This window comes from Ovis aries, chromosome 22 (assembly GCF_016772045.2).
Source record: "Ovis aries strain OAR_USU_Benz2616 breed Rambouillet chromosome 22, ARS-UI_Ramb_v3.0, whole genome shotgun sequence".
NCBI lineage: Eukaryota > Metazoa > Chordata > Mammalia > Artiodactyla > Bovidae > Ovis > Ovis aries.
The window spans coordinates 32,428,965-32,441,580 of NC_056075.1; the positions used below are offsets into that span (position 1 = coordinate 32,428,965).

The 12,616-nt window shown below is 46.7% G+C and overlaps 1 protein-coding gene across 12 annotated transcripts in view; it reads left to right on the top strand.

Annotated features, from left to right (window-relative positions):
• Positions 1-307: 307 nt before the first annotated feature.
• ACSL5 (acyl-CoA synthetase long chain family member 5) overlaps positions 308-12,616 on the top strand; it is a 59,429-nt gene continuing 47,120 nt past the window's right edge. For 2 of the 12 annotated variants that reach the window (XM_060404471.1, XM_042238947.2), the window contains exon 1: positions 308-9,228. Coding sequence is in view for 2 of the 12 variants with exons in the window: in XM_060404477.1 (XP_060260460.1) it covers positions 3,056-3,073 (18 nt within the window). In the remaining 10 variants the exon portion in view is untranslated. The remainder of the gene's footprint in view (positions 9,229-12,616) is intronic. The other 10 variants (XM_060404472.1, XM_042238948.2, XM_060404470.1 and 7 more) reach the window with 5 other exon arrangements.

A 12,616-nucleotide genomic window follows, 5' to 3' on the forward strand; every position in this document is an offset into this window, starting at 1 on the left:
AAATGAACATGCAAAGCTTTGTTTACCTCCTCCCCTTCCCCAAGGTATGGGCTTTATAAAAGGTTTTGCTTGTTAAAAGTTAGCTTTCTGAGCTGAGGACTCTCTCTCTCCCTTCCATTCTCTCTCTCTCCTTTTTTTTCTTCCTCTAAAGCCCATTGCATAACAATCTCCTGTTTTAACCTTTTGCCAAATCCTACACTTCTCACTGCTAGAGGTTACTGTGCAAATGTTTAGATAGGTAATGTCTACCTTTGAACCTCTATTGCAATAGGTTCAAAGGTTCCAGGAGAGCTGGTTAGCTACTGTCAGTACGATACACACTGGCTTCATGTGCGGTCCCAACTCCAGCGCTAAGGAAAAGGCAGAGGCTTTTGAATGTGGTGCTGAACCAGTACAGACAGCTGTGAGGGGCACATTTCCTGGAACCCGGAAGTGAGCAGACTCTTACAAGGTAAACTGCAATAATGCTACCCGCTCTATAGCTTATATGATATGGGATAATAGAGATGGGGGTGACCGGGGAGAAGAAAGTTGGACGTGTGCCTATTCTCAGCCTAAGGCTCTTTTACAAGATGAAACAGCATTTGTTTGCACAGTGATCTTAGTTGACCTGCATGGGAGGCAAAAAAAATCAGCTGCAAAAGGGGAGTGGAGACATGGAAGGAATCTGAACTGCTAGCAGGAGATGGCCTTGGAAGAGAGAGTGGTTGATTTCACTAAGTGCAAAAAAAAACAGACTTAAAAGCTTTAAGGGTTATAGCCAAAGCAAGATGTAGGTCTCCTTCATCTTCCATTTTGAAATGTCTGTATGATTGGAAAGGCCATCCGACAGCTGCAGCCCCTCCCATTTGGAAGGAAGCAGGGAAAGGAACCCTTAGCAGACTTGCTATCTGATGCTGGGGTCTGTACTAGATGTGTGATATACATTGGCTCATTACTTCCTGTAAGGTAAGGGGGTATCATTCCCATATCACAGGTGAATAACATGCCTCTGGGCTCTTAAACAGCATGACCTGGGCTGCAGAGCTAAGAGGAAGTGGGGCGAGAATCTGAGTCCTGATCAGTAAGCTGCCTGATGCAGAATTCTTGAGTGCTGTGAAAACTGTCCATTGTTCCCTCAAAAATTGGCAGTGTCCCTGGTGTGTGTAGGATTGAACAAGAATGCACCTCCAGGTGCTAGAGCTTTAGAACCACCCAGACTCTTCCAAACTTGAGCGTTTGATCCTGGAGGAAACCATCTTCTCCTGGCCCTAAGCTCTTCGTCTGGTTGGTAAAAGAAGAAAGCACCCAGGGAAAAGCCCAGCAGCATTAGAATGGCTGAGACTTGACACCCACTCTGCCATCGTCTGCTCTTTGCTGGAGGGAGCTGCCCCTGAGGAGATGAGCTTGGAAACTTAGCAAAGACAAGTGTTCCTCCAGCCAAGAGATGAACCCAAAGATGGAAAGGCGGGGTGCGGGGGCACCCTCATCCTAACCTACTTCAGCTTTCTTCCATGTCTAAAGTGGGATCCCATGAGGTCAAGGGACCAGCTCTTATGTTCTCTGAGATTGGGGCACAGCTCACTCTGGTTTTTATGGTTGGAAGCTTTGAGGAACTCCTCTGGGTAGAGAGGGAATCCTAATACATCTCTAGTGAAGGCTGGAGCTCTTGTTGGATTTACTTTGAGCCTTCTTAAAGGGACTGAGGCTGGGGAAAGTGCTGCTTAATTCTGGGGTGTCTGAGAGGTGGTGGGGAGAGGTGGGGTTGGGAAGGGGTAGGAGAATTCATTTTTTTCTGCCTTCAAATCTGAGAATAGAAACTCCCATGCCCTTCTGCAGCCACAGCCATAGGTGAATCTGATGAGACTACTATGGGTCCTGATGCCCTGAAGACCAGCCCTCAAGATGCTTTCAAGGTGTCTTCACGTTCAAAGCAATTCTTATAATAATTGTTATTGTTTAGTCACTAAGTTTTGTCCAACTCATTTGCAACCCCATGGACTATAGCCCACCAGGACCTTCTGTCCTGGGATTTCCCAGGCAAGAATACTAGAGCGAGTTGCCATTTCCTCCTCCAGGGGATCTTCCTAACCTAGGAATCCAACCTGTGTCTCCTGAATTGCAGGCAGATTACCAGGGAGCCACCAGGGAAGCCCCTTTTACAATAATATCAAGAAGTAGCTTGCCTTTTCACTGTTGTTGTCTCGCGAGTGTACAGCGAAGTTTTTCAGAGGCTCCTGCGAGATGCAGGATCAGTCTGACAGCTAATGGCATATGTGCTTGTGGATTCCTGATTTTACAATTTCTCAGATTTTATCTGGGAGGTGAGGGTGGGAGCGGCAAACATTTTAAATTAAACATTGGAGGTCTGAAGAGGATGTGTCAGAGGAAACAAACAGACTCTCCGCGCTGTCCCTGTGGTTCTTGATGTGCTTGTTTGGCTGGCTTTTTCAGCACGGCTCCAGGATCTGAGGCAGGCAAGCGGGGACTGGGCAGAGGCGACAATATGCACGGCAGGCCAGCAGAACTGGCCTCCAGGTGTTCCCATGGTCCTGGGAAGGATGTGGGGGCCGAGGTGCCCTGTGGTTGGACCCCATTGTCCTGGGAATCCAGCAGCGACCTCACCTCTCTGACAGGGGTGGTCTGCGAGGGGCACCTCCATCACCTCCGTCTGGTTCTCCGTCATCAGGCAGGCAGAGCGTGAGTTCTGTGAACGCAGGCTGGCTGCGGTATCAGCCCTCAGGGATTGCCAGTAAAGGCTCTGAAACCCAGCCAGAGGAGCTTTGGCGGCTTTTCTCCTTCTGGTCAGAACACTTCCACTTTCTGTTGTGAAAGAAAAACCAGGAAGTGAAGTCCCCGAGCACGTTAGAAGCCCGCTGTGGCCTGACTCCTGACTCAGGGCAGCTCAGACTCAGGGCTGACCGCTTGGACCCAGAGATCCTCAGCTTGCAGGGATGCTCTGAAGCCCCCCTGACCCTGGAGGAGCTGAGGTGAGGGGTGAGGACTTACAGCGACTCGTGCCAGGACTCACCGGCACTCAGAGCCAGGAGGTTCCATTTGCTGGGAGCACCAAGAGATGTGGTCCTCTCACAGGGTAAGGGGGCAGCTGGAGGTGTATTTGGCAAGGGGTCTTGTGGGTGTGGGGCAGAAGCCTGGGGGAACATCCTGACCCCCATCTCTGGGGAGCTTGGAACTTCCTGTGTCCCAAGCACGTGTCGGCACTTGCTTTCTCCCCAGTCTCTGAAGGACCTTTTTAAACCCTTCTCATTAGGAAGGTCAAGGGGGAGGAGGAATGTGGAGCAGGAATTGGTTTTCTTTTCTCCTGCCTCTCTTGGGGAAGGGAACCACAACCCAGACCCCTTTTTGAGGACCTGAGGCTCTGCCTATAGCTCCCCTGGGCTGCGCTGGGAGGGAAGAGAAGGTTGCTATGAGTCATGTTTGACTCTTTGTGACCCCATGGTATGCTAGGCCCCTCTGTCCATGGAATTTCCCAGGTAAGAATGCTGGAGTCGTCATTTCCTTCTCCAAGGGATCTTCCCGACTCAGGGATCTGGGCTGGAGGGTGCCCTTGATTTTCCTGATGGATTTTGAGACCTTCCAAGGGGAAGAGCTGCTGGATGTGTGATGGATGGAATGAATGCTTTCTGGATGAAGCTGGGTCTATTTTAAAGGGTAGGGCCACAAGTTGGCCTTCAAGGAGTGAGTGTTGGGAAGGGATTTCATAACTGGGGCTTACTCCCTTCTGTGGGTATCTGTCTTTTTGGTGGTTTGAAAAGCAGAATTGAATCTAAACTCCAATTTGTAGGTAATTGGTAGTCTTCAAAAGTAATAAAATTAAGCTAAATTTAATTTAATTTAAAAACAAAAGATTGATTCAGTTAAAAATTTTAAAAAGGAGTCATTGGTTTGGGGGATACTGCCCTCTATATTTCAGCATGGGAGTTACTTTATGGTTTTTCCCTCCAGTTGATAAATATTTGAGGTTGAACACTGAATAGTCTTGGAAGAGACGTCGTATAACATCTTGTAAGTATCACTTATGCAGTTGGCACAAAAAAAGGAACAGAACCAGAAATAAAACAAGAGTCACAAATAATTATAGAACAGACAGACAATAGAGCTAAGTAAAGTAGATTATATGCAATAAGATGCATGCCGGGGTGGCAAAGTCTGATAGAATGCAAGGCAGGCACACCCCAGATAAACATAGTCCACTTCAGTCCCTAGATAGGGAAGATCTCCTGGAGAAGGAAATGGCAAACCATTCCAGTATTCTTGCATGTAAAATCCCATGGATGGAGGAGCCTCGTAGGCTACAGTCCTTGGGGTCACAAAGAGTCAGACACGGCTGAGCAACTTCATTCATTCAATGTAATTTTTTTTTTTTCCTAAATATTATCCAGACCAAACAGGATGCTTCAGCCAAGTATATTTGTTGAGGTCCTGACCTAAAATAATCTTTTCTCCAAGTCATATTCTAACTCTCTGGGGGCAATGACACCTAAAATAATATCAGTATATCATTGAATGCCTAAATGCTAAACATGCAGTGGGGGCTCCAGATAAAAGAAGTAGGCTGGGGGTTAGGGGAGGAGAAAGTATATGGAAATGAAGCGGGAGAGGGAAGAGGAAGCCAGTTAAGCACCAGATCATCATGGGTACTCTGACATTAACTAAGACAATACTAGGAGATAGGTGGTGAAGAGAGCAGGCTCAGAGGGGTGAAGCCAGTTGTCAGCTGGAACTGAAGCTACAGTCCATGCGATGCTAAAAGACATGTTCCATCCACCTCTGTGTAGAGTTAGCCTTTCCTTGGATTTCCTAAATATTTTCACTTGTAAAAAGATTCTTATGTATGGTGACGTAGGTGGTAGGTAGGTAGGTAGGTAGGTAGATATTGACTTCATGTATCTATTAGAGACATTTTAGGTTGACATTTTTCTAGAATGCAAATAATACAGCTATCATTCATTGACTATTTACTGTGGGGGCAGTGCTGTGTTTACTGTTTTATGGGGCTTTCATCTCTTGATCTTCAAAAACAGTCCTGTGAGGTAGGTATGTTTTTTTGTAGATGGGGAAACCAAGATGGAACAAACTGGGTACAGTATGAAAAGACTGGAGTAGAGTCTGGCTCATTTAGTTCTGAGAGCAAACTCTGCCTCCGTCTCTGATGAGTCTAGTTTAGTGCATGGACCTAAGAGTAAGAAACTAGGAGAAATTTCTTTCTTGAAAATCCTCCCACTTCATGTCCATGGCAGTGGAAAGCAGGTCCATCGGTGGTTGCCAGGGATAGGGAGGAAAGAAGAGTAACTGCTTAATGGGGAGAGGATTTCCTTTGGGGATGGCGAAAGTGTTTCGAACCTAGATAGCGGTGGTTGTATAACATTATGAATGCACTAAGTGCCCACTGGATTGTTCACTTTTAAGTGGTTCATTTTATAAAGTTACATGATTGAACCCCACCCCCCTCAAAAAACACAACTCCCACTTCTTGGCCAGTGAATTCCTAAACCAGGATTTGGAGATTTCTCAGAAATCAGGAATGTGATTTCTGTTTCTGTCTCTCGTATGCCTGGCCAGCAGATGAACTGACTCCCATTTGAGATATGACCTCAGGTGACCCATGTCTGGAACCATCCTGCCAGGGTGATGTGTTTGCAGCAGCCCTGAGGTCAGCCTTTGCTTTTACTCTGACCACACCCAGTTGTAGACATATCCTGGTCTGTTTCCTCCAACGTGTAACTGTGCATCCTGAGATCAGAAATGCACTTCTCATTCCTCCCCTGGCACAGAGCCTGGTATTTCCCAGGCTCTTAATTCATGTCATGAAGATAAATAAGAGCTTTGGAGCTCAGAAGGTTAGGCAGCCCTTGGACTGCTGTTGCCAGGCCATGGTACCCACCCTCTGTTGGGGAGCTGGTTGTAGATCTCTGGGTTTCTCCATGGGTCATTCTACTCTAAGAGGTTGAGGTGGCTGTGGGAGGATGCAGGAGTTTCACAAGGTTGAGGGAGACCACCTGGTCTCCAATTAGAAATCCTCTGTTTGAATGCAAATGAGGGGATTGTAAGACATTTGCATATAAATCAAAGGGCAGTTACAGTACAAAGTCTATGATCAACTCTTCCCTTTGGGGACATCTCAAAATAGAACATCTGATATTGACAAGGAGTTGGAAATTGAGCTAAGTGGAAGAGGCAAAAAGGAAGCTTCACTGAGGGCGTCCCATGTCCCAGACAGTGTACTGGAAGATTTAACCAAAGCAAGGATACTAACCTGCCCCTTCTGGAGTGCAATGGAGGGAAACTGATGCTCAGTGACATTAAGTAATTGTCAAACTAGGCGAAATCAAACAGGGCCACCTATCTGGTAGATGGTAGTGCTGATACTCAGGTACCTGGAAAGGATAGGGCCTTTACCCCTGGAGCTGAGACTTTGGGGAATAAAGCTTGCTGTTTACACATTGCCTTTTCATACTGTTCATGGGGTTCTCAAAGCAAGAATGCTGAAGTGGTTTGCCATTCCATTCACCAGCAGACCATGTTTTGTCAGAACTCTCCACCATGACCTGTCTGTCTTGGGTGGCCCTACCTGCCATGGCTCATAATCTCATTGAGTTACCAGGCTGCGGTCCATGTGATCAGTTGCTTAGTTTTCTTGTGATTGTAATTTTCTGTCTGCCCTCTAATGGATGAGGATAAGAGGCTTGTGCAAGCTTCTTGATGGGAGGGATTGGCTGTGGGGAAACTGAGTCTTGTTCTGGTGGGCAAGGACATGTTCAGTTTAATTCAGTCACTCAGTCGTGTCCGACTCTTTGCAACCCCATGAACTGCAGCACACCAGGCAGGCCTCCCTGTCCATCACCAACTCCCGGAGTTCACTCAGATTCATGTCCATTGAGTCAGTGATGCCATTCAGCCATCTCATCCTCTGTCATCCTCTTCACCCCCTGCCCCCAATCCCTCCCAGCATCAGAGTCTTTTCCAATGAGCCAACTCTTCCCATGAGGCGGACAAAGTACTGGAGTTTCAGCTTTAGCATCATTCCTTCCAAAGAATACCCAGGGTTGATCTCCTTTAGGATGGACTAGTTGGATCTCCTTGCAAGGGACTCTCAAGAGTCTTCTCCAACACCACACTTCAAAAGCGTCAATTCTTCGGCACTCAGCTTTCTTCACAGTCCAACTCTCGCATCCATACATGACCACTGGAAAAACCATAGCCTTGACTAGACGGACCTTTGTTGGCAATGTAATGTCTCTGCTTTTCAATATGCTATCTAGCTTGGTCATAACTTTTCTTCCAAGGAGTAAACATCTTTTAGTTTCATGGCTGCAATCACCATCTGCAGTGATTTTGGAGCCCCCCCCAAAATAAAGTCTGACCCTGTTTCCACTGTTTCCCCATCTATTTTCCATGAAGTGATGGGACCAGATGCCATGATCTTTGTTTTCTGAATGTTGAGTTTAAGCCAACTTTTTCACTCTCCTCTTTCACTTTCATCAAGAGGCTCTTTAGTTCCTCTTCACTTTCTGCCATAAGGGTGGTGTCATCTGCATATCTGAGGTTATTGATATTTCTCCCGGAAATCTTGATTCCAGCTTGTGCTTCTTCCAGCCCAGCGTTTCTCATGATGTATTCTGCATAGAAGTTAAATAAGTAGGGTGACAATATACAGCCTTGACGTACTCCTTTTCCTATTTGGAACCAGTCTGTTGTTCCATGTCCAGTTCTTACTGTTGCTTCTTGACCTGCATATAGGTTTCTCAAGAGGCAGGTCAGGTGGTCTGGTATTCCCATCTCTTTCAGAATTTTCCACAGTTTCTTGTGATCCACATAGCCAAAGGCTTTGGCATAGTCAATAAAGCAGAAATAGATGATTTTCTGGAACTCTCTTGGTTTTTCCATGATCCAGCGGATGTTGGCAACTTGATCTCTGGTTTCTCTGCCTTTTCTAAATCCAGCTTGAACATCTGGAAGTTCACGGTTCACATATTGCTGAAGCCTGGCTTGGAGAATGTTGAGCATTACTTTACTAGTGTCTGAGATAAGTGCAATTATGCGGTAGTTTGAGCATTCTTTGGCATTCCCTATCTTTGGGATTGGAATGAAAACTGACCTTTTCCAGCCCTGTGGCCACTGCTGAGTTTTCCAAATTAGCTGGCAGATTGAGTGCAGCACTTTCACAGCATCTTTCAGGATTTGAAATAGCTCAACTGGACTTCCATCACCTCTACTAGCTTTGTTCTTAGTGATGCTTTCTAAGGCCCACTTGACTTCACATTCCAGGATGTCTGGCTCTAGGTGAGTGATCACGCAATCATGATTATCTGGGTCATGAAGATCTTTTTTGTACCGTTCTTCTGTGTATTCTTGACACCTCTTCTTAATATCTTCTGCTTCTGTTAGGTCCAGACCGTTTCTGTCCTTTATCGAGCCCATCTTTGCATGAAATGTTCCCTTGGTATCTCTAATTTTCTTGAAGAGATCTCTAGTCTTTCCCATTCTGTTGTTTTCCTCTATTTCTTTGCACTGATCACTGAGGAAGGCTTTCTTATCTCTTCTTGCTGTTCTTTGGAACTCTGCATTCAGATGCTTTTATCTTTCCTTTTCTCCTTTGCTTTTGCTTCTCTTTTCACAGCTATTTGTAAGGCCTCCCCAGACAGCCATTTTGCTTTTTGCATTTCTCTTCCATGGGGATGGTCTTGATCCCTGTCTCCTGTACAATGTCAGGAACCTCTGTCCTTATACAGCCTCAGTAAGTCTTTAATCCAATTATCTGCTGCTGGGTGGAGTTGTGTTCCCTCCCTGTGGTGTGGCCTTGAGGCCACTTGTACGTTGAGTCTGGTGAGCCCTGACCATTGGCCCAATCAGTAGTGCGAAGAGTAATTCTGCAAAGAGGCCTCTTTCCCAACCTCTTGCATCAGCCTGTCTTTATCCTGGCCTGCAGTGACTTAGTCCTAGCACTTTGTCCAGCCTATCTTTGTACAGGCTCTTATCAACTACAGTAGACGGTACTGGCTCTGCTGACCTCCATGCTCTCATAATTCACTTGGTCAGCAATAAGCTTGGGAGGCCTTTGGAAATGTTTATTGAAACAAGGCTTTCTTTGGGGTTGGGCAGCTGGACTGTGACTTGTAGTAGATCAAAGCTGACTGAGTTGATCTGAAGTCCAGTGGGATTTGTCACCGCCTGTCACCAGGTTATGAGTGGCTCAGCAACCCTTCTGTACTATTCTCATGGACTGAGGTAAGATGATTTTGGCATTTGACTTAATGAGGGCTTTCCTGGTAAATTCTAGCCAACCCAACTGGCCAAGGTTGGCACCCCAGGGCTCTCTGGCGCTCGGGAACTGAATGACTCCTGGGCTGCAGTGTCTATACCAGGCCCCACTGTCTTATTCAGTCACGTGGAAGCCTTTTCTTTTTCCCTCTCAACTAAAGGCAGATTCTCTGGTGCCTCTTCACCATTCCCCTTCATTCACCCTTTCCCTTCATGCTTGTTCTGCTCTTGTGTCTCCAACCATGCCCCATCTCTCACCCAACATCTGGGTATCCCTCCTTCTCACTTCCCTGGAGGTTTATCCTGCCTAGTGTGGTGACCACTCTCGCCATGGAAGAGTGGATGGAGAGACACAACAGTGGAGAAAGATGGTTTGGTACCAGTTACCCTGGTTGGAATCTTAGTTGGGATCTTAGCAGCCATTGGCTTCCTTTGTGGGGTGGTCATCCTTGATTGACCCTGGACAAAAGGCTATTGGCAATAAAGCCAAGGGATCAAGGACCACACATCCTTGAGGAGCTAGTGCTCCTTGGAGGTAGCTCACCGTCTCCAGTCTACACTGGCTTCTCCTTCAAATTCATTAGCTCATCTTCCACACTGCATCCTTCTATAAGTGCTTTTACGGTTTGATGGACCCATTAGTCCCCAGAGGGCAGGAGCTGTGTCTTCTAAGTGTTTGGCCCTCTGCACATGGCACAATGCTGAATACACATGGTACATTGCTGGGTATACACCAATGTATACAAACAAGATCTTAGTTTGCCTTATTCAAAGGAAATGATATGTAAACTTAAAGTACAGAGGATAAATCTATCTCTTGCCACACACACACTTTGTCCAGTTCAGCAGATGCTCCTAGAGCCATGATACATTTCACAGAACATTTGTTTCCGACCTGGGGAAGTGGCTTTATCCCCTGATGGACTAGGAACTCTGAATGTACTTTCCCCATTGCTGAACCCACTGCCTGGCATGTAGTAAGTATTTGAATACTTGCAGGATGAGGGAAGCTTGACCTCACTCAGGTCAGGCTGTTGAGTGTTGCCCTTGCTATGGCAGGAAGTCCCAGATGTGACATTTCTGAAGAGGGCTAGCTGACTCTGCCCCATCCCTACCTGCACTCCCTGCCCCACTGGGCATAGGCGACCGTCATATTCAATGCAGAGTTGAATTTTGCAAACTGTTTCATCCCCTAGACCACCCCCTCAACCCTGCCCTTCTCTGAACTTGTGACAATGATGAGCAAAAGGGGAGGGTGACTCTCTGGCACTCTGGGCTGAGACAGTCTCTGCCTAGGGGTGCTTGCAGCCCAAGTTGTCTGCTGAACCCCAGGAAACATGCAAAACCCAAACCCAAGGACAGAGCAGATTCAACTCCAATACAATAGCTTTTCTTGTGCCATTTGGCAGCAGAGACATCTCCAGTGTGTATACATCACAACCCTGAGGATTTGTTTATAGTTAGTGGGCCAGGGGACCTGTCCCAAGGCCAGCCGATCCCTTCTCTCTGCCAGCTGCCTGGCAAACTGGAAGTGTTGGGTATGGCCTGGGAACTGGGCTAGGAAAAGCAAGGTCTGGGAGACTGGTATATCTGTCCTGTTTTAATTATTTAAGTGCTCACAGAATATTTCCATGGCTGGAAATGACTTCTTCGCTGTCCTTGGGGATTTAACAGGGACCCCATTTGGTATTGGTGTCTTCCTGCTTGGCCCCACATGAATAATCCTGTGGAAGGTAAAAAGAGGCCCTTTCCCGTCTGCCTGGGGACATCCCTCCCCAGCCAGCCCTGTGTGGTGGAAAAGCCTAGAGGCTAGAGTGAGGCAGTGGCCTGAGCACCTGGGCGCTGGTGAGTGGCTGGGAAGTTATCTGAAGTCTTGTAGTCAGGATGTCACGCCAGCCTCTGTTCTCAGCAATGGCTGAGAATGATGCAAGATGCAATTTCGGGTACCCTTTGGCCCCGTGACTCAAACTTCACCTTTGGTTTCTAATCTGCTAAGGGCATTGATTTGGTTACTCTTGGAGTTGCTGTCCAGACTGGCGGGTGATGGGAGCGAGGGGAAGAGGCTGCTGATGGAATGTGGCTTTAGTGATGAGGGAGGTTTAGTTCTAGAAATGAGGACGAGGCTGTCTTCTCAGGCATAGTCCTGTGACAGTCTCCAGCCAAGGTGGTGGAACTTTCTAAGTCAGCTGCCTGAGTTGGAGGAGGGATAATACAGAGTAGTTCACATTTAAGTTTTTTTTTCTTTAAGCATGACTGTTACAGATTAAATATCTCCTCAAGTGCTATGTTCCCAGTGAGACCTACACTAACCTCCTCAATTAAAACTCACCCCACTGCTGTCCCCTCAATCCTCTTTCCCTACTATCAGTTCACTTCAGTTCAGTCACTCAGTCATGTCCGACTCTTTGCGACCCCATGAATCCCAGCACGCCAGGCCTCCCTGTTGATCACCATCTCCTGGAGTTCACTCAAACTCACATCCATTGAGTTGGTGATGTCATCCAGCCATCTCATCCTCTGTTGTCCTCTTCTCCTCTTGCCCCCAATCCCTCCCAGCATCAGACTCTTTCCCAATGAGTCAACTCTTTGCATGAGGTGGCCAAAGTACTGGAGTTTCAGCTTTAGCATCATTCCTTCCAAAGAACGCCCTGGGCTGATCTCCTTTAGAATGGACTGGTTGGATCTCCTTGCAGTCCAAGGGACTCTCAACAGTCTTCTCCAACACCACACTTCAAAAGCATCAATTCTTCAGCGCTCAGCTTTCTTCACAGTCCAACTCTCACATCCATACATGACCACTGGAAAAACCATAGCCTTGACTAGATGGACCTTTGGTGGCAAAGTAACGTCTCTGCTTTTGAATATGCTATCTAGGTTGGTCATAACTTTTCTTCCAAGGAGTAAGCATCTTTTAATTTCATGGCTGCAATCACCATCTGCAGTGATTTTGGAGCCCCCCAATAATAAAGTCTGACACTGTTTCCACTGTTTCCCCATCTATTTTCCATGAAGTGATGGGACCAGATGCCATGATCTTCGTTTTCTGAATGTTGAGTTTTAAGCCAACTTTTTCACTCTCCTCTTTCACTTTCATCAAGAGGCTCTTTAGTTCCTCTTCACTTTCTGTCATAAGGGTGGTGTCATCTGCATATCTGAGGTTATTGATATTTCTCCTGGAAATCTTGATTCCAGCTTGTGCTTCTTCCAGTCCAGCGTTTCTCATGATGTATTCTGCATAGAAGTGAAATAAGCAGGGTGACAATATACAGCCTTGATGTACTCCTTTTCCAATTTGGAACCAGTCTGTTGTTCCATGTCCAGTTCTAACTGTTGCTTCCTGACCTGCATATAGGTT